The sequence below is a fragment of the Tupaia chinensis genome, unplaced genomic scaffold, assembly GCF_000334495.1.
Source record: "Tupaia chinensis unplaced genomic scaffold, TupChi_1.0 Scaffold000354_1, whole genome shotgun sequence".
NCBI classification, from domain to species: Eukaryota; Metazoa; Chordata; class Mammalia; order Scandentia; family Tupaiidae; genus Tupaia; species Tupaia belangeri.
The window spans coordinates 3,044,101-3,069,634 of NW_006159849.1; the positions used below are offsets into that span (position 1 = coordinate 3,044,101).

The 25,534-nt window shown below is 40.9% G+C and overlaps 1 protein-coding gene across 1 annotated transcript in view; it reads left to right on the top strand.

Moving 5' to 3' along the window:
• LOC106735293 (histone-arginine methyltransferase CARM1-like) overlaps window positions 1-25,534 on the top strand; it is a 190,955-nt gene that overhangs the window by 60,640 nt on the left and 104,781 nt on the right. Inside the window, 1 exon segment of the mRNA XM_027773411.1 lies at window positions 16,702-16,812. Within this exon segment, the coding sequence (XP_027629212.1) occupies window positions 16,702-16,812 (111 nt within the window).

A 25,534-nucleotide genomic window follows, 5' to 3' on the forward strand; every position in this document is an offset into this window, starting at 1 on the left:
CTGCCTCCTCCATGCAATTTTAATGAAAATCCTTTCTTGGCCAGAGCACTGCTGGCTGAGAACTCCATTTGGAACCCATCCAGGAAACTGACCCCGCTGGAACCCACCCCAACTCCCCTCCTTGGAGTTTCTGCTAATTGCCATCTGGCTATTTTTAGTTTCCTCAAGTGCACGCTGGGCATAAGCAGGGAAAGTCCATCCTGCTGAGGGTGTGGGGCTGTGTGAGCTGTGGGGTTTTAATTTGGAAATGTTTTGACACTTCATTTGTCAGGGCACCAGTTGCTTGTGAGAGTAAGCAGGAGCTGAGAGCTTATTATTTTTTAAAATCAGCGCTTTCGCAGAGGAGAGAATCCCCAGTTGCAACAGCTGCTTAGTGCCTCCAAATGTGAGGTTGGCTTAGGCAGAAGGGATTTAGGGATTTGAAGGCTTAAAAGAAAACATAAATAACAACAAACATGCAAAGCAACCTGTTCAGACTGCTAGTTGATATTCAGATTTGCAGAACCTGAGCTTTGGCTCTGTTCATGTGAGTTTTCTTTGGTGTGAGCTTATCATCAGTTGGTGAAAGGGCCTTGAGTTCATTTCTAATCCTGATCTGAAAGTCTCCTTCACCTGGCACACTAATAAGGTCTGAAGGTAATCATTGACGGGAATAAAGGCTGCTGTATATGCTGCATAGTCCTGTCTGTAAGCTTCCTTCCACTTATTCTAATCCTCCACTTTGCACCCTGAGCATCTTTGTTAACCCAGAGGCAGCAGATCCTTGTCCAGAGCTTTGTGTGGAAACAGGAAGAGAAAATGACTCATGATTCCTGCTAGGTGCTTTGCATATCCTATCTCATTTAATCCCTATACATTTGTCAGGCTTTTTAGAAGTCAGCATCAGAAACCAACTCTGTTAATAAAAAAAAAAAAAAAAAAAAAAAGAAGCATACAGGAACATCACAGAAATAGGCTTGGAAGCTACATAACTAGAATAATTTCTGAAGTATGCTGCAGGATTCATCTCAGGAAGACAGCAGTTCAGCCAGACGCAGGCACAGCAATGTGTACAGACTTCACCCAACATGAATCTTGGGTGTTGTCTGTCCTTAGAATCCCACCTTGGAGGCCCTGGATTCTGAAGGTAGCTGTGGCTTCACTAGAGTGAATTCTGTGTAGCTCTTGCACCTTCAAACCATAAGTTTTCCATGCTTTAGCTATAAAGATACTGAAAAGAGCATCCGGCACCTTCACTTCCCTAGCAGAGGCTGGTGCTGCTTCATAAGGCGAGGCAGCCCCCAAACTTAAGAACGGAACCCAAATGCTGAGAGACACAAGAAGTGGCAAATGTTCATGACATTATAGAGCAAACAAATGCAAATATATATATATATATATATACACACACACACACACACACACACACACACACACACACACATACATATTTATTGGAGATGTTTTCGCTATAGGGCACGTGTGTTTGCCAGAGAGACAGAAAGCAAGAAATCACCCCCGGGGGATGGCCACGCCACAGTCCCTTCTCCTCCATTCTCCTGTCTGGATCTTGGGCACGCACGCACATGCGCTAGGCGTAAGTTTAAGCCACCGAGTCTGGGACTCAAACCACGGTCCACTACATGAGAGTCCAGCGACGTAGCCATTACTCCAACTGCTGGTCCTGTAAAACATATTTTTTAAGCTGATAGTATAGATAAAGGGATCAGAGCTATAAAAATTTAACTAGCTTTAGGGTACATCTCTACTAAGTGGTAAAGTTATGTGCAAACAGATCTGTCTTTATCCAAAGCTTATATTACAACATGATTTGGGGAAGGACAAAAAGCCATTTTTTAAATATTGATAAACAGATATTTATCAATGTGAATTTTGGCATGCATATGGGGAGAAGGATGTGATAGAGAAAAACAGTTTCTCGTTTGTGTGTATGTGTGCACATGTGTATGTATTTCTTTTTCATGGCTTAGGCTTCAAAGGCTGATTTAGGTTTCTAGGGCTGCCATAACAAATACGATGAACTGAGTAGATTAGTACAACAGAAATTTATTGCAGTCGAAGTACGAAGTCAAGGTACCATCAGGGCAATGCTCCCCTCAAGGCACTAGGAGAGGACCCTTCCCTTCCCTTCCTAACTTCTGGAAAGCCTTGGGGTTCTTTTCCTGTAAGTATTGCTCTAGTCTCTGCTCTCGTTGCTACATGGTGTCTCTCAGTGTGTATCAGTGTCTCTATGTAAATTTCTCTCTTCTCTTCACGACACCAGTCAGATTAAATTACAAGGGTACCTTAATCAGTGTGATCTTATCTGGGCTTGATTGCATATGAAATTATCTTATTTGCAAATAAGATCGCATTCATAGGTTCTGGAGAGACATGATGTTTTCAGAGATGGACACTATTCAGTCTAGTATAGAGGACAGGTTCAAGTTAAATTATTTATCCCAGTAAGTCATCGGGTTTTAATTCTTTGTAATAGCGATGAAGAAAAAGGGGTTTAAAAAAAATGGGCCTAAGTTTTAATTGGTCTCTTTGGTCATTTAAGCCCAATTTCCCAATGGTGAGTGTGAGTAGATGGTGTATCTGCTTCAGAGACCTGCACTTGAATAGAATCTGTTCCTGAAAGGTTGCTGGAGAAAGATGCTAGTCAGCCAAAGAAAATACTTTCATTGGTGTGAAAGCAAAATGTAATTATTTCTTCTTCTTCTTCCTTTTTGTTTTAAAGAGAGATTTTCACTATAGTGTGTGTATGCTCGCTGGGGAGACAGAAACAGAAAGCGAGAAATCACTCCCTGGGCTGTGCCACAATCCTTTCTCCTCCATTCTCCTCTTGGGATTTTGGGCACACACGCACACATGCCTAGTATGAATTTAAGCCACTAGATCTGGGTTGGCAGGAGCTAACACTGCCAAACATTACCAGTTTCTGTTGTGAAGAGAAGAGAGAATACCAAATCACACTCCTAGTTCTTAAATCTTCCACCTGAAATTGGCCTGCGTTACTGCTGGCTACAACATGGGTCGCTCCTAATATCAAAAAGTCAGGAGAATGTGCTCATAAAGAGAATCAGAAATATTTGGTAAATGACTATCACACCAGACATCACTTTTGCAAACTTATTAATGTAGGGTGAGATTATTAAAGAGAAATTCTCAGTATACCAGGTGTGTGTGGGAGGTGGTTAGGAAAGAAAGGGATTTGAAGGATAAATATTCCACTTACATGGTTTTATTGGGATTAACTTCTGCCTGGTGCATACAAGGCATGTTAGAAAATTCCTACCTAGGAGAGACCAGCAGATAGCGTAATGGCTATGTCGCTGGACTCCCATGTAGTCAACTGCTGTTTGAGTCCTGGAACCAGTGGCTTAAACTCATGCCTGATGCATGTGTATGCGTACCCAAGACCCTGAGAGGAGAATGGAGGAGAAGTGATTGTGGTGTGGTCATCTCCCCGTGGGGGGGAGGTGTGATTTCTTGCTTTCTCTCTCTCTGTCTCTCTCTGTCTTTCTGGTGAATACATAGCAAAAACTTCTAAAAAAAAAAAAAAAAAAAAACTTCTAAAAAAAAAAAAAAAAAGAAAGAAAAAGAAACTTCCTACCCAGGATTGAGTTTCCAAACCATCATTCTATCTCTGAGACCATGCCATGAAGGGCTAATTTAGGTCTACGAGTGACCTACTGAAAGCCCATACCAAAGACTCTATATGACAGTAACTTGTAAAGTAGATGACTTTTAAAAAAATATGTGCTTTCTAGGATTAGAATGTAAGTAGATAGAAAGGATAAGGTCAGGAAAAAGAAGTTAAATTAGATAAAGCAATCAATTAATAAGCTCTTCAAAGTATTGTGCTAGGGACCAGCAGCTAGCGTAATGGCTATGTCGCTGGACTCCCATGTTGTCGACCATGGTTCAAGTCCCGGACCCAGTGGCTTAAACTCCCACCGGGTGCCCAAAATCCCGCGAGGAGAATGGATGGGAAGGGATTACAGTGTGGCCATCCACCCTGGGGAGGGATTTTTCACTTTCCCTCTCTCTGTCTCTCTCTGGCGAGTACACATACCCCATGGCAAAAATCTTAAAAAAAAGAAAAAAAAAAAAAAAAAAAAAAAAAAAAAAGTATTGTGCTAGCACTGATCCAGAACTGAGCACTGGTGACTTTGGAGGTTTTACCTAAATCCTCTTTACATTTAATTACTAAGTTTGATATATTGGCACACTTGCTCAGTTTCAAAGTGTAGCTTAGGTTTAGCATTGAGAAGTTGCAGCAACCCAGAAAGGACAGACTCACAGACAAATGTCAATGAACATGTTGTTTTTCCTATAACTATCACCGATGTCTTAACCTAGGTTACCTAAATCACAGACGTTGGGACAGAGACTTCTGTGCTGGCACTTTGTGAGGGAATGGAACCTCAGGAAAGCAGAGGTAGAAGTCGGCGGAGGCAGGGATGAATGGAGAGCAAGTACGAGGAATACATCCCTGATCTGGCCACAGCGTACGGAAAACTGATTGCTTGGTCAGCCCCATGGCCTGGTGGTTAAGGGAGCCAGGTCCCATGGGGCTGACTATGGTTCGAGTTCCAGCTCTGGTGGCTTGAAAAACATGCTGAGCATGTGTGTGCGTGCCCAGAGTCACAACAGGATGGAGAAATGGAGAAGGGATGATGGTGTGACCACACCCTATCGGGAGGGGCTTTCTCCTTTTTTTTTTTCTCTGTCACTCTTCAGTGAGTGCACATGTCCTCGGGCAGTTAAAAAAGAAATGACTGTTGGTTTCAGAGGACATCTTCAAAGGAATTGTATGAAGCAACCCCATCCTCAGTTCATCCAAGGACAGAAAGGAGAACAGTTTATTCCCATCTCCCATTGGTCAGGGGATGCCCCCGATAGGTATCAACTCTTTGGCTCTTTGAGAGTGCATATGCGTGAGTGTCATGTAGGTTCTATCATGCTTCCACTTCTCTCGGCCCCACAGAGAATTCTTAGTTCTTATTCTTACTGTATTTTCCTGAAGTATTACAATAGTTTTCCGACTAAACTACTTTTCATGCTTGTACTAATTAAGCTATATTTGACTTTAAGTAGGATAAAATCTCTACTCATACTGGCTAAAACAGTCAAAGGTAGTGTGACACCATGGTGTTTTATCCAATTATTCTAAGTATCACATCCAAATTTAACCATATCTAGGAAATAGGTATTTTTTTCTGTGTCTCTTTAAAAGAGAGGAAACTTTTCCCAACACCCTGTCATAGCAGACTTCCTTTCAGATCTTATTAACAAACTCACTTCACACATTCAAACCTAAACTCATTATTGCCAGGACGAAAGAGACCACCCAGGACTCCTCTAGACCAATCTGAATCCCTCTTTCGGATTGGTTAATCACATGAAGGAAGGTAAAGAGTAGAAGTTCTGGGGGTGGCAGGTGGCGTGGTGGTTAAGTGCTCTGGACTCCCACATGGCCGACTCCAGGTTGAGTCCAGGACCTGGCAGCTTGCTTTCTCACTCTCTCTCTCTCTCTCTCCCTCTTTGGTCGAATTAAATAAATAAATAAATAAAGTTAAATAGAGAAATAATTCTTTTTTTTTTTTTTGAGAGGGTTTTGTCATAGGGACGTGAGCTCACCAAACAGACAGAGAGAGACAGAGGGATAGAAAGCGAGAAATCACCCCCCAGGGGGGATGGCCATGCTGTGATCCCTTCTCCTCCATTCTCCTCTCAGGAGGATGTTGGGCACGCACGCACACAGGTCCGGCATGAGTTTTAAGCCCCCGGGTCCAGGACTCGAACCACAGTCAGCTATGTGGGAGTCCAGCGACATAGCCGTTACGCTAACTGCTGGTCCCAAGAAATAATTCTTAAAAAAAGAAAGAAAGAAAGAAAGGAAGAAAGAAAGAAAGAGTAGAAGTTCTGCCTGGAAGGAGGAAGGAAGAGGGGAACAATGTTATTGAGGAACCACCAGTGACTGACACTCTGATCTTATGGCCCTCCAGTCTATGCTACATGCATCATGTTGCTGAACTGCAACTAGGAAATAATTCTTCTGTTTAAAATTGTTTGCTAGGGGCCAGCAGGTGGCAGAGTGGTTGAGGTATTGAACTTCCACATAACCAACACGGTTCGAGTCCCAGACCTGGTAGCTTGCTTTCTCACTTTCCCTCTCTGTCTCTCTTTCTGTCTCTCTCTGGTGAGCACATGTGAAAAAGTAATGATAATAATAAATAAAATAAATGTCTAAAATAAACAAATAAAATTGTTTGATGATCATTCCTTGCTTAAGGATCAAGGCAGGTCTTGCACACAAGACTATATATGTCTATATGCAAGCCCCCACCAGTTTCTTGGACTTTTGCCCTGGCCCTGTTTATGTCTCAACAATGCCCCACCTCTATATCCAGCAATTTACTGTCTCCCAAAGGCTCTATCATTCATAGTTACATGCCTTTGTTCACACTTTCTGAAGCTCTTGTCATTCCCTCAATTCAAGTAGCACAACATTGACTCACTTTTCAATTTGTACTACCCAGGTCACCTCAATAAATCTCTCCAGACCCCTATGCAGAGTAGAGTAGTCTTATTTCACATCACACTGTGCTCTTCATGTAATGCTATCATCATATTCTTTTTTCTTACATGCTCTTATATTCCTCTTTCTCCTGCTAGACACTGGGCTGTCTTCACCTTTGCATTCCCAGTGCCTTACAGAGACCTGGTAGCTTGCTTTCTCACTTTCCCTCTCTGTCTCTCTTTCTGTCTCTCTCTGGTGAGCACATGTGAAAAAGTAATGATAATAATAAATAAAATAAATGTCTAAAATAAACAAATAAAATTGTTTGATGATCATTCCTTGCTTAAGGATCAAGGCAGGTCTTGCACACAAGACTATATATGTCTATATGCAAGCCCCCACCAGTTTCTTGGACTTTTGCCCTGGCCCTGTTTATGTCTCAACAATGCCCCACCTCTATATCCAGCAATTTACTGTCTCCCAAAGGCTCTATCATTCATAGTTACATGCCTTTGTTCACACTTTCTGAAGCTCTTGTCATTCCCTCAATTCAAGTAGCACAACATTGACTCACTTTTCAATTTGTACTACCCAGGTCACCTCAATAAATCTCTCCAGACCCCTATGCAGAGTAGAGTAGTCTTATTTCACATCACACTGTGCTCTTCATGTAATGCTATCATCATATTCTTTTTTCTTACATGCTCTTATATTCCTCTTTCTCCTGCTAGACACTGGGCTGTCTTCACCTTTGCATTCCCAGTGCCTTACAGTGCTCGGCACAGTGGGTACTATGGGGCACTTAAAAGACATCTGATGAATGAATGGGAGTGCTTGAGGACTTAGAGCTTGGTGATCTAGTCCAACTCTCTTAGGGCATGGAGCAGGGGTTAATTGTGAAGAGAGAAACTAAGAGTGATCAGCATACTTTGTATATTCCCCAGTCAGAGAAGAAAATAGTTGCAGAAATGGTAAGGGAGTGGTTAAAGGTCAGCGATGAGCTTACCTCTTTTCTGCCAGTAAACCAGGCAGAATGAAACACAGGTGCTCGTAAGCGTTAATTCTGCATTATTTAAACACACATAACCCTCTGGGGAGAGCAAGTTTCATTGCACAGCAGATGTAGAATTCTGTCTTATGGGGAGCTATGACTGCAGAGTACTTCTGTAATGAAAGTGCTAATTATCTGAACAAGGTTCAAGTCCATGCCGCACAGGCTATAAAATGGTCACTTTCTTGGCCTGGAGAGGCTTTGAAATTTTTCTTCTCAGACAAAAGCCAGAGTAACAGATGTGACGGAGAACAAAAGGCTGTGCAGTTTCCTCGTTCTGTTATTGCCTGGAAATTGTCAGCCACACTGTCAGTCCATAGTTGGGACATTGGAAGAATCCGGTGCAGTCTGTGGAGGTAGGCAGCCCATGGCAGCTAACGAAGATAAAGTACATGACTCTGTCAGGAACAGGGAGCATATATAATTTGGGGCTGACTAGTGGAGGTGACTACGAAGCAGAAAAGAAATGACAGCTGGAAGGAATGAGGGACGTGGAAGTGCACACGTAGGTAGAGCTCAGAGTTTAGACATGCCAGGCACACAACAATGGCAATTGGGGTAATGTAAATTCAGAGCAGCCATTGATAGGTTCAAACAAATACAGATTAAATAAATAATAGCCAGCATCCCTTGAGAAACTGGGATAGTCGGGACCTCAATAATTGAAGACGGTTATGAACAGCTGAAGGGGAAAAAAAAAAAAACAGGCTAAATGTGGTTAATAGAATGATAATAGGAATAATAAAAAGAGGACCTTGGGGCTAGCAGATGGCATGACAGTTATATTGCTGGACTCCTACATGGCCAACCACAATTTGAGTCCCAAACCTGGTGATTTGAAAATCATGCTGGGCATCTGTGCATGCATGCCCAAAATTCCAGGAGGAGAATGAAGAAGAGATGGTAACATGGCCATCCCCCCTGCAGGGTGATTTCTCACTTTCCCTCTCACTGTCTCTGCCTTTCTCTCTCTCTCTCTCCAGTGAGTACTCGCACTTTAAGGCAAAAACGAAAACAAAAACAAAAACTGAAAGAACCTAGGGGTCAGCACTTGGTGTGAGGCTTAAGGCAGCTGGATCCCACATGGCTGACTGTGTGGTTTAGTTCTGGACCCAGTGGCTTGGGGGAAACAAAACAAAACAAATAGGATAGGACTGGGTCATTTTAAAATTCATCTCTACCTTTTGTTAAGTGCATGCCTCTAGCTTCCTCCGACTCTCAGACTCTTTATCTATAATAGGGAGAAAAAAATAGTACCCACCTTAGAGATTTATCATTGCCAGTCAGTAAAGTACTAGAGGGTATGTATACAAAGAGTAGGTATTTACCTTTACTCTTTTATTCAGGATTGCTTCACTTCATACTTCATAATGACAGATATTTCTTGTTAATTTTAACCTAGGAAATCCATATAAATAGCTTTGAACCTATCTGGAGCAATATTAGCTTTGTCCAAACATTGTGCAGGATTTTTTTTTTTAACCTCAAGAACAAGTAATTAAAAATCATCTGTATAGATGAAAGGGTGCCCATATTGTTCTAAAAACTCTGTTTGCCAATAAATTCCCAGAATACTTGGGCCAATTATTGGCTTCTGGTCCTTCTGTACGATTTTCTGGTAGGGCTCATGCAAGCCCCAAATCAGCCATGCATACAGTTACTGCCTGTGTATCCAGTGAACAGGGAGGATGAATTCAGTCTCCAGAGAAACACTGTGCCCAAGAGCTAAGTGGATTATCATGTAATGGTAAGATGGCAAGGTCAAAAGAAAGTCATCCTTTAAAGGATTCTTAAAATCACTGGGTTTGAGAACACTCATTATGTGGGTACAAGGTGACTTCTTGGGGAGGAAACAAGATTTGCATCATATTTTTTGGACCATGAATCTGTTCCTGATGCAGGGATTTTTTTTTTTTAACCTCAAGAACAAGTAATTAAAAATCATCTGTATAGATGAAAGGGTGCCCATATTGTTCTAAAAACTCTGTTTGCCAATAAATTCCCAGAATACTTGGGCCAATTATTGGCTTCTGGTCCTTCTGTACGATTTTCTGGTAGGGCTCATGCAAGCCCCAAATCAGCCATGCATACAGTTACTGCCTGTGTATCCAGTGAACAGGGAGGATGAATTCAGTCTCCAGAGAAACACTGTGCCCAAGAGCTAAGTGGATTATAATGTAATGGTAAGATGGCAAGGTCAAAAGAAAGTCATCCTTTAAAGGATTCTTAAAATCACTGGGTTTGAGAACACTCATTATGTGGGTACAAGGTGACTTCTTGGGGAGGAAACAAGATTTGCATCATATTTTTTGGACCATGAATCTGTTCCTGATTTGTGGGAGTGAGATCCGTTTTCATTTATTTAGCTCATTTCATAGATTTAGCGAGTGTCTCTACTATGGGCCAAACCCTTTGCTATGTGTCAAAGATTCAAAAGGGAGTGAGAAACAGATGGGGTCCCACCTCTAATGAAGATTACTATCCAGGGGAGAGAGCAGACATTAATCAGATAATCACTCATTGCATAAAAAACTAACTGTGATGAGTGTTGTGGGAAGAGTAAAAGGAGGTGGAGACAAGACAGTATACAACAGGAGGACTTAGTGGTCCAAAGGACGAATTGGTGGATCAGTCAGCATCCCTGGTGGAGAGAGACGGCACATACATCAGGGTATTGTAGGAAAGGTAAATAACAGGACTGTTTACATAGGTGTGGACAGAGTCAAGGGAACGAACAAGGGCTGAGGGAGCACCTGGGCACTGGTTAGAGTCGGGGACCTGTCACCACCTGTAGACCTAAAGGTGGTTACTGGAAATTTGAGAGAGTAGCCCTAGCCGGAAGCCCAATAAGAGCTGTGACTTTTGCTAGGAGCAACACACCTAATTAGTGGAGACCTAGGAAAAAGGAAACCAGAAGAATAAATCCTCTGATCACACTGTCCTCACTCCCTCTGACTTCCTATTGTGTTTCTCTCAATTGATCTCAGTTAGAGTTCAAAGGCAAGGGAAACCTATTGGTGCAGTTCCCATAGGTCAGGCTTCTGACAAAGAGCTGACCAGAAAAGAACAGAAGGTTGATCTCGAGGAATAAATAGAAAATACCCAGCCCAACAGGCATTGAGCAAGTTTAATAAAATGACAATAAATTGATAACATACAGTATGTGTGGTAGGGAGCCACCCACGCAAAGGGAGCTGCATGTACTAAGATCCTGTGGCAGAAAGGAACATGGGACCTTCCAAAAAGGCTTGCATCAAGATAGAGATATTTGACAGATGGCTAACTAGAACAGTTATTACAAGAATGGTTACCATACTCAGATCATAGTCAAGAAGAAAGTCAAGATCATGAAGGAAGAGAGTAAAGAGTCAGGTCTGTGAGATAAATTAGAGGCCAAGAAATAAGAAATAGGCCAGAATGCAGAAGACAAGGAAGAGTGAGGGAAATAGTTGAGAGTATAAATAATGAATAAGACAAGGGCATCCTAAGTCCATCCTTCTTGGGTACTAGCTTGTGATGCAGATGTACTCTAAGAGTCCAAATGGTTGAGAAAAGCCATAGGCCTTTTCCAGAAATATTTCAAAGTGATGCTGAAATGGGGAGGCTGCCATTTTGGGCCATCTCATTTAGTCACATAGCCAATAAATGTTTATAAATTGCTTTTATGTCTTTCATTGTGTTAGCTAGGCACTGAGATAAATTATGTAATTCTAGTCTTTTGGAAGCTCATAGGCTAACTGGGAAAATTAATATGGAAAGAAGTACATGAAATTTCCTGTGATAAGTGCTATTAGAGAGTGACATATAATGTATCAGAAAGCCCAGCCTAGACTAACTGGGAAGTCAGGAAATGCATATATAAGATGTGAGAGCTGAGACAGGTCTTGAAGGAAGAGTTTCCCAAGTAGAAAAATTAAAGAAGGGAGTCTCACCCAATGGAAATGAACTAGTAAGCAGATACCTACTGGTACAACCCAACGATCCCTGGGCCAGTCAGTGGTATGGTGGATGTGGTGACTAGGCCCTACATGGCTGGCTATATGGTTTGAGTCTTGGACCCTGCAGCTTGAGAGATATCTCAGTGCATGCAGATGCATGCCCCAAATCCCAAAAGGAGAAATGGAGGATAAGGAATTGTGCTGTGGCCATTCCCCATAGGTGGGTGCTTTCTCACTTTCTCTCTCTCTCTCTTTTTTCCTCTCCCCACCTCTACCAATGATCACATGCACCCTCTAGTTGATTATCAACGAATCAATCAATCCCCAAGTCTTAGTGGTTTACCATAATTTATTTCTGGCTCATGTCATGTTCAGTGTGTTCTGAGTGGCCTTTCCCAAAGTGGTGTTCTGGAGATTCCTAGCAATTCAGGTACTTTTCATCCTCAACAGGTGATCTCCATTATCACTGCATAAGTATCAAAGAGTGGGGGCCAGACAGTCATTGTGGTTAAGGCAATTGGATCCCACATGACCTACTGTGTGGTTCAAGTCCCAGACCCAGCGACTTGAAAAACTCACTGGGCACATGTGCATCTGTGCCCCAATTTCCAAAAAGAGAATGAAGAAGAAGGGATTGAAGTATGGCCACCTTCCATGGGTTAGGGTGATTTCTCTCTCTCTCCCTCCCCACCCCACCCCCATCTGTCTCTGGCATGTGCATCCACCCAATGGCAAAAACTTTTAATAAGAAAAAAAATTGAAGCATGTAAGGAAGGTATGCTGACCCTTACCCTGCCTTGGCCCAGAAGTGTCATTTATTAGTCCCTTTCACATCCCATTGGCTATAACTAGTCACATGAGCACAAGTAGCTGCAGAGTTGTAGGAAAATGTTGTCTTGGCTAAGCAGCTGCTTCCCAACAACTGTACTTTGAAAGAGCATGAGCACGTGATAGATTGAAGGAGCACAGAATCTGGGAAAAGGACAGAATTCCTGAGCCTAGAAGGGAGAGGAATTTAGCAGAGGCCAGAATGGCCAATCATTGCTGGACTGCTTAGGACTGAGGACAATATACCAAAGAGACCATCTCCTTTTGCAGTAGAGTGAAGCCATCACAGGTGTGATATGGTCCTATGTGCACCTAGTCACAGTCACCTTTTCTCTCGTCTTTTGCTACATGGAAAGGGGACTTATGGCACAGAAATATAAATATTTGTATTCTCCTACAGGTCCTGCCAGTAACCAGCTGTGCTACCTTGGATCAGCTACTTAGTATCTCCAAGCCTCAGTTTCCTTATGAATGTAATAAGCACAAAACTATGAACCATTTACCTTAGGGAGGCATGGAGATCAAATAGATAATGTCAGAGGATCATCCTTTAAAAACTATAAATTATTCTACAGGTACAAGAGGATTTTATTACTCTCTTTTCCTCTGTGGGGGGAGATATTTTTTTCCCCAGGGCCTCAAACTATAACTTAATATCTGCCAAGTTCCTCAAATATACTTAGTTCACTGATGATCTACCAATGTAGAATAAAAAGTAGCTCAATATAATCTTCTACAAGGACAGATTGTGTATATATATGTATATATATGTATGTATATATACACACACACACTCACATACATGTACATATACAATCAGAAGCAGCTTCAAGACTTCTGAGCTGCTGTGTAAGAAAGTGTAATAGAATTATCTGTATTAACATCCTCTCTTTTCCACAGTCTTGAAAACTCCAGCTGGAAAGGGCTCAGGCAGTGTATTTCCATTAGAATCTAAGCACCTGCTTTCATTGCTAATTTTTCACTACAGAATTTATCCTTTGATCTCCATGGCTTAATACCCGAAGTTACATAGCTTACCTAGCAAAATGTCCCTATGCTTCCTCACTTTCTCTTTCCAGTCTCATGACTAAAACTTTACTGAGCAAGTTTTTTTTCTTACTAACAGAGGGCAGGTGTACATGCATCAGAGTATATAGACAGAGAGAAAGAGAGAGAGAGAGCGAGAGAGAGAGAGCACTCCCAACAGGGGAGAGTCATGTTGTAATTATTTTTCTTCCAATTCTCTATTTTTTCAGGGTCCTGTACAGTGCCCACATGCCAGGCATGCTTTTCGAGTAACAGGGGCTGAGACTCAAACCCTGGTTGGCTATGTGGGTTCTGACTATCTCTTTCTTATTTATTTATTTATTTTTTTTTGGAGAGATTTTCACTGTAGGGCGCGTGCGCTCGCCAGACAGACAGAGAGAGACATAGAGACAGAAAGCGAGAAATCACCCCCCAGGGGGGATGGTCACGCCGTAATCCCTTCTCCTCCATTCTCCTCTCGGGATCTTGGGCACGCATGCACACGCACCCGGCGTGAGTTTTAAGCCACCGGGTCCGGGACACGAACCGCGGTTGACTACATGGGAATCCAGCGACATAGCCATTACGCTAACTGCTGGTTCCCCTGACTATCTCTTCAGAGTACCTAACTGCTATGCTGTGGGCCAACCCCACTTGTTCAATTTTTAAATATACACAGAAGCAGAAAGCAAAGGTCAGATTTTTTTTCAAGTCCCATGTTCTCTTTTGATAGCTAAATAATAGAGTATTTTGACTACACATATTTAGAAAAGTTTATAATTTTTTACTTCTCTACGTATAGAATGGGTATATAAGAAGTATTTTCCCATCAAATAGGCCAATTAGGCAAAAGTTGAATGGTGTCAGGCTTTTTTCCATTTCTCTCTCTTTTTCTTTCTCCCCATTCTCTTTCTCCCATCATTCTCCTAATAGGAATACATTTCTTAGCTACTTAGATTGCAGGATCAAAAGAACTAGAAAACACTGCTCTGAAATGTGCTTCATGCCACCCTAATAAATTAAACAAAGAGCTCAATCTATACATTTTAATAGTGCCTGCTACCAGAGCATCTAGGTGCAATTTTTATTCTCTCTTAATTTTGCACTAAACATTCAGGGTAAACTTGATATCTAAGATGTATTGAGGAAGGTTCTGGAAAGGTTCTTCTGAATACGGTCCATCTTTCTTTGGGGTCATTAATTGTCCTCATCAACTTAATGGCCTCCATTTTCTAAGCGGCAATCTAGGCTATTCTTGCAAAAGACCATGACCATGTGAAGATGACATATTTCCTGGAGAGAACGATTAGAGACTATTGATATTTCTAAAAGTATAGACAGCCTGACAGCCAATTTTAGAGTCTGGGTGACATTTTAAATTGGTAATGCTCCTAATTACCCAAACCCTAGGAATCCATATGGAATAGAGCCACTGCTCTAGAATTAATATAAGTAAGCACTGTGAACCCTTTACTAACAGCATGTTCTCCTAGAATAATGGCACAGTATCTATGTCAACACAGTGTGATATTGCAGTTAAAATACATACACATGGACACAAAACTTCTTGATATTTCCTAGTTTTTAGAGAATTTTCCAGCTATCAGTTTTTTTTCAAGTTTTCTAAATTTTCCAACAAAAATATTTTGTTTCCTTGTCAAGCATTGCCTTTTGGCATTGCTGTGTTGAAAAGTCAGTTTTATAGAGGATGAATGTAAGTAGGCAATGTAAAATAACATGGATCAGTAAGTTGTAAGGCAGAAATGTTCAGATTCAACCCTTAACTTTCCCATTTATTGCTCAGTGAACTTGGGCTAGTTGTTCCGTGTGTCTTGTTTTAGTTTTTCTTCTATGAAGTGGGCATAATAATGGTATCTACTCATATGGTTATTGTGAGGGTTTTTTTTTTTAAGTTCTAATATTTTTAAAATATTACTTTGTTTTAAAACATTTGTAATGTTTGGTGGGTCACATTTTAAACATTTTTAAAGACATGAAGTAACGTTGTATTTCTTTTTAAAGTAAAGGAACTTAAGAAAACAATTGTGAGAATTTAAAGCCAAGTAAAGCCCCTCCACAGTAGCACAGACAGTTGCTACTGAGTGGTACTGGAGCCCTAGAGAGGCTTAGGTTCGGCTCCTGGGTCAACATGAACATTCTGGGCACAGCTATATACAGCCATGATCTTGTCTGGCTGGGAGGCCGGAGTAGAGGGGAGGATTATGACATGATGAGACCCTGTTGAGTGTGTGTATGTGAATAAAGAAAGAAAACAGGGACCAGCAGATGGCATAATGCATATATTGCTGACTGACTGTGATTCACATCCCATACTTGGTGGCTTGAAATGAAATTCACACTGGGCACATATGTGTGCACGTCCAAAATCCTGAGAGGAGAATGGAGGAGAAGGGATTACAGTGTGGCCATCCTTCCTAAGGTGGTGATTTCTCACTTTCTGTCTCTCCAGCAAGTGCACATGACCTGTAGCAAAAATCTTTTCAAAGAAAAAAGCAAATAAAATGCCTCATTTAAACTAGTGCGTAAAAATGCTAAGAATGAAATTCACTCAGATAAGAGAAATATAAAAGACAGAAATATAGTAACTTGAAATTTCAATGATGAAGCTGAGATTCAGGCTCAGCTTCAATAGCATTTGGGGAGAAGAAAGCCCATAATACACTGTCCACCCCTTGCCTCTCAGGATATGAGTTCAAGTGGCCACTTTGTGCCAGTAAAAGGCAATTTTCTTGATTTATGTTCCAGTTTTGAACACGGCTAGGGAAAGCAAATAAAAAAAAAACTAATTTCATATCCTCTGTAATATTTCCCATAGAAACCTCCCCAGCTTTGCAGAGGGGGCTGGTAAAGTAGCACATGCTTCACTTTGGAATTTTTCAAAATCTTCAATTATTTCTAAGGATATGGATATTATTCTGAAAATGACTCGAGATAGTTTTCCTTTGTCTGTGTGATAAATCTAGTGAATCAAGTTCATCTGTTACACTCTACTTTTCTTGGCATCCTAAAGGCCATCCGTGTTACAAAGACACTAGACTAGAACACTGATGTGAGGAACATCATCTATGTGTCAAGGGCTTTGTGTACACTTCACATTATTTCATCCCTGCACTTAACCACACAGAGTGATTATTATTAACCTCTTTTAACAGGTCAGATAAACAAGTCTCATAGACATTCCTAACTTGGCCAAGATAAGACCACTAGTCTAGTAACTGTATCTAAGTTTGTACTTTAAGTCTGACCTCAATGCCCAATGCAGACTTTTGCCACCAGCCCAGTACCTATTTGTGTTTTCAATCCTTTTTTGTCTTCTTTTCTTCCAGGTTGTTCTAGATGTTGGTTGTGGATCAGGAATCCTGTCATTTTTTGCTGTACAAGCAGGAGCTAGGAGAGTTTATGCAGTAGAAGCCAGTTCCGTAGTACAGTATGCCGAGGTAAGTAGCTGCATTTTTAAGGCAGCTACTTAAGTATGCCTTCAATCCATTTCAGCATATCAAGTGATGGACTCTTCCAGGTAGGTCATTTACATAGAGAGATGATAGATAAACAGATTGATAGATTTGCCAGAGGGCGTGTGTGCTTGCCAGAGACAGAGAGGGAGGGAGGGCAGTGAGAAAGCACCTCCCTCCCCGTGAGAAACGGTCACGTAGCAGTCCCTGCTTCTTTATTTTTCCCTCCTTTCAGGATTTTAGGCATGCACACACAGGCAACTGATGTGTTTTTTAAGCTACCATGTCCAGGACTCAAACTGTGAGTTGGTCATGTGGAATCCAGATGCCTTAAACACCATGCCATCAGCTTGCCATAGAATAACTTTTTAAACCAATCTCTGACTTTTTTCTATTGGAACATTATTGCTGACAGAGCTTAACAACTCTGTAGTGATTTATATTAAACAATTACTTTTAAAATTTTCTCTGTTAAAACAAATACAATATCTTCTTTCTGGGTAAGGAGGAGAGAATAAAATTTTCTAATGAACTACCAGGTGAGGAGTGGTATTTAACTGGAGCTACATTTATTTTGTAATTCCTAAGTGTTGTACTGACAATAGCTGCACCTTACTTATGGTTTAAGGAGCTAATATGCTAGATGGTTGTAGTGAGAAGAAGAGACAGTTGTCAATCTTTTTTTGAGAGGTTTTTACTATAGGGTGCATGCGCTCACCGGAAGGACAGAGAGAGACAGAGACAGAAAGCAGGAAACCACCCCTGGGGGGGATGGCCAAGCCGCAGTCCCTTCTCCCCCATTCTTCTCTTTGGATCTTGGGCACGCATGCACACATGCCTGGCATGAGTTTAAGCCACCGGATCCGGGACTTGAACCGCAGTCAACTACATGGGAGTCCAGCGACATAGCCATTATGCTAACTGCTGGTCCCAACAGTTGTCAATCTTTAAGGAACCTCCATATTGTTCTCCACAGTGGCTAGACCAATTTATGTTCCCAGCAACAGTGGAGGAGAGTTCCCATTTCACCACTTCTCTGCTAGCCCTTATCTTTTTTTTTTTTTTAATCTTTGCCATCCTGACTGGAGTTAGGTGGTATTCATTGTGGTCTTGATCTGCATCTCCCTTATGATTAGGGATATTGAGCATTTTTTCATATGCTTTCTGGCTATTTGTATGTCTTCCTTAGAGAGTTGTTTGTACTCTAAGGATAGGAGACTGCGCAGTTGGAAAAGTGCTTGCACATCTGTGTTTATTGTGGTATTATTCACAATTGCTAAGACATGGAACCAATCCAAATGTCCATGAACAGATAAATGAATTGAAAAGTTGTGGCACATATACTCTATGGAATACTACTCAGCCATAAAAATCAAGATCCTGACTTTTGACAGAATGTGGATGAATATGGAAGATTTACTGTTGAGTGAGGCAAGCCAGGCTATAAAAGAGAGACATTGTATTTCTCCACTTAATACATACCGACTGTCTGCACTCTATGGCAGAAACTGAAAGATTAGAGAATACTGAAGCATAGAAAATTGTTATAGATACTGGAGACTGTGTGGGAAGAAGGTGGGAGAAGGTGCAGAGTGTGATGAAAGAAATTAAGGAGAAAAATAGAGAAGCAAGACATTTATGGGACACAGAAATGAATTGTTGTCTACTGATGATAATATGTATAGTATTCTCAACTGGACTGGTGTGAAGTGTATTTATGTTGGGTAAATTCACTTTACAAGTCAAATGATGCACAGTGATTGAATGTATAAAATACATTAAAAATTAAAAACTTAAAAAGTAAGGATATAAAGAAGGAAAATATTTTGTATAAAAAACTAGAATGAAAATCAAAAGCACAAAAAATAATTTAATAAAAGAGACGGTTGTCTATATTTCATGGAGCTTTGTCAGATTTAAGGTTCTGACTGGAGGACAGGAGAGATGTTTTATGTTAAATATGGTGCTTTATCATCATGATGAAATGTATGTAAATATTACAAAATGAGTCAAAATCAAGAATCAGGTAATAATGGCTTTCGGTAATACTTGAACCCAGTTAAGTCGCAGAGACTGTGTGTGCACATGAACAGGGTGATGAGCTTGTCCTTCCCGCCTGGAGGTGGCCAGTGTTTTAATAAAGGTGGGATGACAGATGGGAAGAAAAGCTTGTTGCTGCTTCAGAAGGAAATCATGAAACTTTCCTCTGATCCTGGCCAATGGGTAGCTCTGAGTTGTTTGTGTAGTGAATGAAAGAGGGTCCAAGAGATGAGTAGAAGACTCATGAGTATGGCATGTTTGGAGGGAAAGATGTTAAGGCCTAAAGGCTGTTAGGGTGTTGTTCTCTTTTCTTCTTCTAACAAATTCTGGGGAGGGGGGGAGAAAAAGACTATCTTCAATCATGTGCTACTTCACCAATTCTTAAAAGTTGTTTTATTAACACTGGTTATTATGCTTGAAAACACAAGTCTCCCTAAAAATTCTCAGGAAGAGGAGGGGCAGTTAAGTACAGACTCCCCTCAATTCAACATCCATGAGGTAATAGTGCTTCTATTCACACTGGGTCTTATTTATGTTTTATTATGTTTTATTAAATGTTAGTCATGCATAAAGAATGTACTTTTTCTTAAGATTTTTGCTATAGGGTGCATGTGCCCCCCTCCCCCCAGGGAAAGACAGAGAGGCATAAAGTGAGAAATCACCTCCCAGGGGGGATGGCCACACCATAATCCATTCTCTTCCATTCTCCTCTCGAAATCTTGGGCATACATACACATGCACCCAGTATGAGGTTTTTAAGGTGCTGGGCCTGGGACTTGAACTGCGATTAACTACATGGAAGTCAAGAGATGTAACCATTGCTCCATTTGCTGGTCACACAAAATAATATTTGTAAAATGTGTACAGACTAAAGACTAACAATACAGTAAGTGCTTACCCAGTACCCCTTAAAGAAATAAGCTATTAGCATTTCTATTAAAGGCCAGCAGGTGACATAGTGATTGGGATGCTGGTTCTCTCACATAGTTGACTGTGGTTTGAGTCCCAGACCTGGTGTGTGTGCATGTGTGCCCCACTATTCCAAGAGGAGAACAGAAGAAAAGGGATTGTGACATGGCCATGCCCCTGGGGAAGTGATTTCTCGCTTTCTGTCTCTCCGTCTCTCTGGTGAGCACATGTGCTATAGCAAAAAAATCTCTTTAAAAAAAGGCCTATGTACCTTCTGATCACATTTCCTTTCTGCCCTGAAAAGAGATAACCAGTATCTTGAATTTTTATCGTTCTCTCATTCTTTATAGTTTTACCACATGTGTTTTCTTACCTAAAAACAAATCATTTATGAACTTTCCATAAATGGAATCATAATGTATGTACTTTCCTATAATTTTCTTTTTCATCCAACATTACATTCCTGAAGGTCATATTTTTTCATGCATATGACTGTTGCATATACATTTTCAATACATTTCATATAATAGTGTCCTATTATATGGTATACCTAAGCTGTTTGTCCACAGCACTGTTGATAGACTTGGGTGGCTTCTATTATAGTGGTATTATGGATATCCCCTACAGTTATATATTGGGTCATAGGAAAGTCATGATGCATTTTTATGCTGGAAAGCAAAAAGATACATCGGGACTTTTCCGATGACCCAGTACATCAGAGTCCTTTTCCCTTAAACATTTAAGTATGCATTTCCTAAGAATAGCACTATTATATAAACCAAGGAAAAACCTGAAGGTGAAAATGAAGCCAAACAATAACTTGTTCACCGAGTCTTTCCATGTTAGTGATAAAAGGTGTTAGGAGAGACCCAGTGTGAATAGAAGCACTATTACCTCATGGATGTTGAATTGAGGGGAGTCTGTACTTAACTGCCCCTCCTCTTCCTGAGAATTTTTAGGGAGACTTGTGTTTTCAAGCATTATAACCAGTGTTCCAATAAGTTCTAAAGCACTGTATTTTTATTTTATCTTTGGTTTTAGCTTCTATAGAAGTTGTGTTTAATAATCTTTCTTTCCTCTCCAGAACCTGGGGCAAGCTGGGGGCAGGAGTGGCTTTCCAAAAGTGTCAGGAACTGCTGGGAGTCTTTGACAATTCTTGCTGAAAAGTCTGTTTTGTTCAAAATGTAGTCCTAAGAATAGCTAGTAAAAAATGTATCCTAGTCCAAGGATGATTAGAATCTTCTCAAAGGGTGGATTAACAATAGCCTGGTGTTGCCTGATAAAAATTATGGCCTCCACCATGCCCATCATGCCTGTCCTGGATATTATGAGATGTACCCTCTGGGCCCAGGCCCTTTCACCTTGCTGAGAATGATATGTATCAGCTCATGATTTCTACTCCTCATACAATACTTGTCTGTACAGTTTGTGGGTAGCAAAATGTAATTGTGAACCGCACACAAAAGAGTTTTACTCTAAGAATAGGCACATATAGCAGCTCAACGTACAGTGCGTGGTGCTCCTCTCGACCTTTTCATTATTTGGTAATTGAACCAGCAGACATTTAATTCTTTCCTCTGGAGTCTTCATTAAATTGCTCGGAAAAGATAATATTGCAACAAGAAAGAAAAATGTGCAAATTGAACTACCATTGCTTGTCCCTGAGTTCTTCTTCACACACCAGGCTTGTGGGCTTTAAGTAAACAGAATATTTTCAAATTGCATTGAATTCAATTTTAGTTGCACTTAGCAACTCAGCCTGGTTTTGTAAGGGCTTGTCCTCAGTAGGCAAGATAATGTGAATGACTCCTTGACTGGCAGGCATGTGTTGAGTCATTTCTTTTTTTTCAGGAGTGGTCATGAACTTGCCCAGGTGCAGATACACATTTTCACTCTGGGCTTCATATGACATTTCTCGGTCAGTAGTAAGAGACCATCCCTGTTGAGGAACAGGGAAGAACTAAAGGTCTCCTATGAGTATTCAAACTGTGAACTTGCCTGTCTTAAGTTGGCAGGTTTATCTTGCTCTTTGTTGTTGGTGGTTTTTTTTTTTTCTTTTCCTTTTCTTATATGTGAACATCAGACTAAGGCCCCCAGATCATCTAAAATCTTACACATACACAAAGGTAGCAAATCTAAGATGGGAAACAAAGAAAACATTAATTAAACTTATATATGAGAACCCTAAAAGAAGGAGATGTTCTCAAAATGCTAGAGGGCCCTGGGAAAAAGATTGTGGCATGGCCAGACTCCACAAAGCATGCACACTTTCTATTATAAATTCAAAAATAAACTTAAAAAATAAAATTGTGGACAGATACATATCGTGTCTCTCCACCTATGTGATAAATTCCTTGAAGGGTCAGCAGGGTCATAGGTCATTAGGATGAGCGGTCATGACTAGATTTACATGTGTCATCAGCTTAAACATACAGCAAAGTTCTCTGGCACTCTGAACAATGTATGTAATCATTATCGGCAGCTTCATAATGAGACTTTAGAGGTACACAGTTCCTCTCTATGCCTCATTAGGATGACAGGGTGTTTAGGGAGTCAGATCAAGTGTTTCTGGACCATAGTGTGGTGGCAGTCGAGGAAGGTGGCACTATTGTGACACTGCCTCATGGAGCTGCTGGTTTGTGATCGTGAGATGCTCTATAGTATGGTACCCAGTAGATACATGTGGCTATTTAAATTTAAACATATTAATTAGCAGTGCAAGTTCAATTCCTTAGTCACACCAGCTCATAAGTGGCTAATGGCAATCCCATTGAACAGCACAGGTACAGAACATGTTTCCATCACTGCAAAGAGTTCTGTTGGGCAGCACTGAGAGAGAGGATGCAAGTGGCCAAACCTCACTGTTCTGGTGGCCAGGCAGAGGGCTATGTTTGGGTGTTAGCAGCCATGGGCACATTGGACTGGCTTGACCTTAAGTGAGGCAGCACTCCTTAATCCCTCTTGCTGTGAGCAATCCCTCTTGCTACCTTTGCATATGTGTGAGATTTGCCATACAGCAGGTTCCCTAGGAAACAGACTCTGATGTGGAGATTTGTATGCTGAAAGTTTATTGGGGAGGGCTCTCAGGACCTTCACTTGCATGCAAGTGAAGGGGGTAGGAAAGGACTGGTAGAGGGAGAAATTAATTGGAATATTGTCATAACAGAAGATTCAGCCAATCCTTTGGGGAGTTCTTGAGCAAGAGTGGCCCTTCAAAATTGAACTACCTTGAGGCAGAGGACTTTATATTCCACAATTTTTATGTGCACATCTTTAGGAAGGAAGTATAATCTCGGGTATGATGGCTCTCTTGGGCTGAGGGCAGTGCCTAGAATAAGACCCAGCTGGTACCCATTATCTGCTAATATTCCCAATGTGGAGGAATGACTGTCTTGATCCTGAAAGAAGGGTGTGTGTGGTATGCCATAGCACTGGACAGCAAGATCAAGACCAGCAACCTGACTTTGGGCTACAGACAGGAGCTGTGGAGGACAGTGGTAATAGTCAATCAGAGGAAGGGAGTTAAAGTGGTGGGACAAGGGACCAGCAGATGTCATGGTTAGTTGCTAGACTCCCACATAATCAACTACGGTACCCAGGCACAATGGCTTAAAACTCACTCTGGGCATGTGTGCATATGTGCCCAGAATCCTGAGAGGAGAGTGGAGGAGAAGGAGAAGGGATTGCAGCATGGCCATCCCCCTGGAGGGTGATTTCTCAGTTTCTGTCTCTCTGGTGAGCGCATATGTCCTATAGCAAAAATCTCTCTTAAAAATAAGAAAAAGTGGGACCAGCAGATGGTATAAAGGTTATATCACTGGACTCCCGTTTAGTTGACTGTCATTTGAGTCTCAGACCGGGCGACTTAAAACTCACACCAGGTGCGTGTGCATACATGCCTAAAATCCCAAGAGGAGAATGGCAGAGAAGGAACTGCGGCATGGCCATCCCCCCTAGGGGGTGATTCCTGATTTTCTGTCTCTGGTAAGCACTCACACCCTATAGCAAAAATCTCTCTTAAAGAAATAATTAAAAGAAAAAGTGGTGGGGCAAGTCAGACGAAGTCTAAAAGCTTAGGAAAAGCCACAGGGTGCTTTAGTTGTGAGAAAAAAACTTTGTAGAAACTGAGTACATCACATGATCTGATATGCTCGGTACTATTCTAAGCACTGTGAGGACATAGAATATATAATAGACATGATCCCTCCCCTCAAGTAAATTATAATTCAGCTGGATTTCACATGAGATTCTTGACACAAGACTGTGAATAGCAAGTGCATCTGGATGGCAGAGATAAGACATACTGTATGGATGCAAGGACAGCTTCCCTGGCCTAGGCTGGCTAGGAAACCCGTCAGAGAAGAGATGTGAGTTGAATTGGATCCTGAAGCAGGGAGAATAAACAAAATGGTCCTCTTTTCACTTACTACCTCTTCCTGCCAGCAATTAGATTTTTGAAAATGCTTAGCTTCCCATAGGATTCTCCGTCTTAAATGTGTGGATAATTTTTTTGGTAAATGCTTTGAAGACCAATTATTGGAAAGGTACAGTCATGTATTGCTTAACTATGGGGAACACATTCTAAGAAACACATTGTTGGGTGAGTTAATCATTGTGCAAACATCATAGCGCATACTAACATAAACCTAGCTGGTATGGCCTACTGCTCCTAGGCTACAAGCCTGTATCACACATTACTGTGCTAAGAACTGTAGTCAGTGTAGTGCAGTGATAAGCATTACTGTACCTAAACATAGCACAGCATGGGAAAGGGTAAAAGTACAGAGTAAAGGTTATAAAAACGGAATGCCTGTATACGGTACTTACCACAAAGGAGCTTGCAGGACTGAAAGTTGCTCTGGGTGAGTTGGTCAGTGAGTGGCAAGTGACTGTGAAGGTCTAGGCCAGTACTGTACACTACTATAGACTTTATAAACACTGTATACTTGGGTTACTTTAGATTTATTTTTTAAAATGTGTCTTTAATCATAAATTAGCTTACTAAAACTACTTTATAAAAGATTTTTTTAACTGTGTGACCCCTTTATGACAGCACTTAGCATTGCACAGCTGTACAAAAAATATTTCCTTATATCCTTATTTGATAAGCTTTTTTTTCTATTTTAAAATGTTTTTATCATTTTAAACATTTTTTTTTAAATCCTAAGAGATAAGCACACCCATTAACCCTGGCTTACACGGGGTCAGGTCATTAATTTCACTCCACATTTTGTCCCACCAGAAAGGCCATGATGAACAAAACAGCATGAGATTAAATGAAGCACAGGTAAAATGATGCACTCATGAGATGCAGCAAACGTGAGCTGTATGGAGCTGCTCCCTGTGTAACACAGCATATTGTCTCCTAGTAAACATTTTTTTAAGTAGGAATACACTCTAAAATCATGATAAATGAGTAACCTAGTCATTTATTATCATTATTAAGTTTTATGTACCATACGTCATTGTATGTGCTATTCTTTTATGGGACTAGTAGTAAAGTAGGTTTGTTCACACCAGCATCACCACAAACATGAGAGTAACGTGTTGTACTATGACATTATGACATGTCTTAAGTTGGCAGGTTTATCTTGCTCTTTGTTGTTGGTGGTTTTTTTTTTTTCTTTTCCTTTTCTTATATGTGAACATCAGACTAAGGCCCCCAGATCATCTAAAATCTTACACATACACAAAGGTAGCAAATCTAAGATGGGAAACAAAGAAAACATTAATTAAACTTATATATGAGAACCCTAAA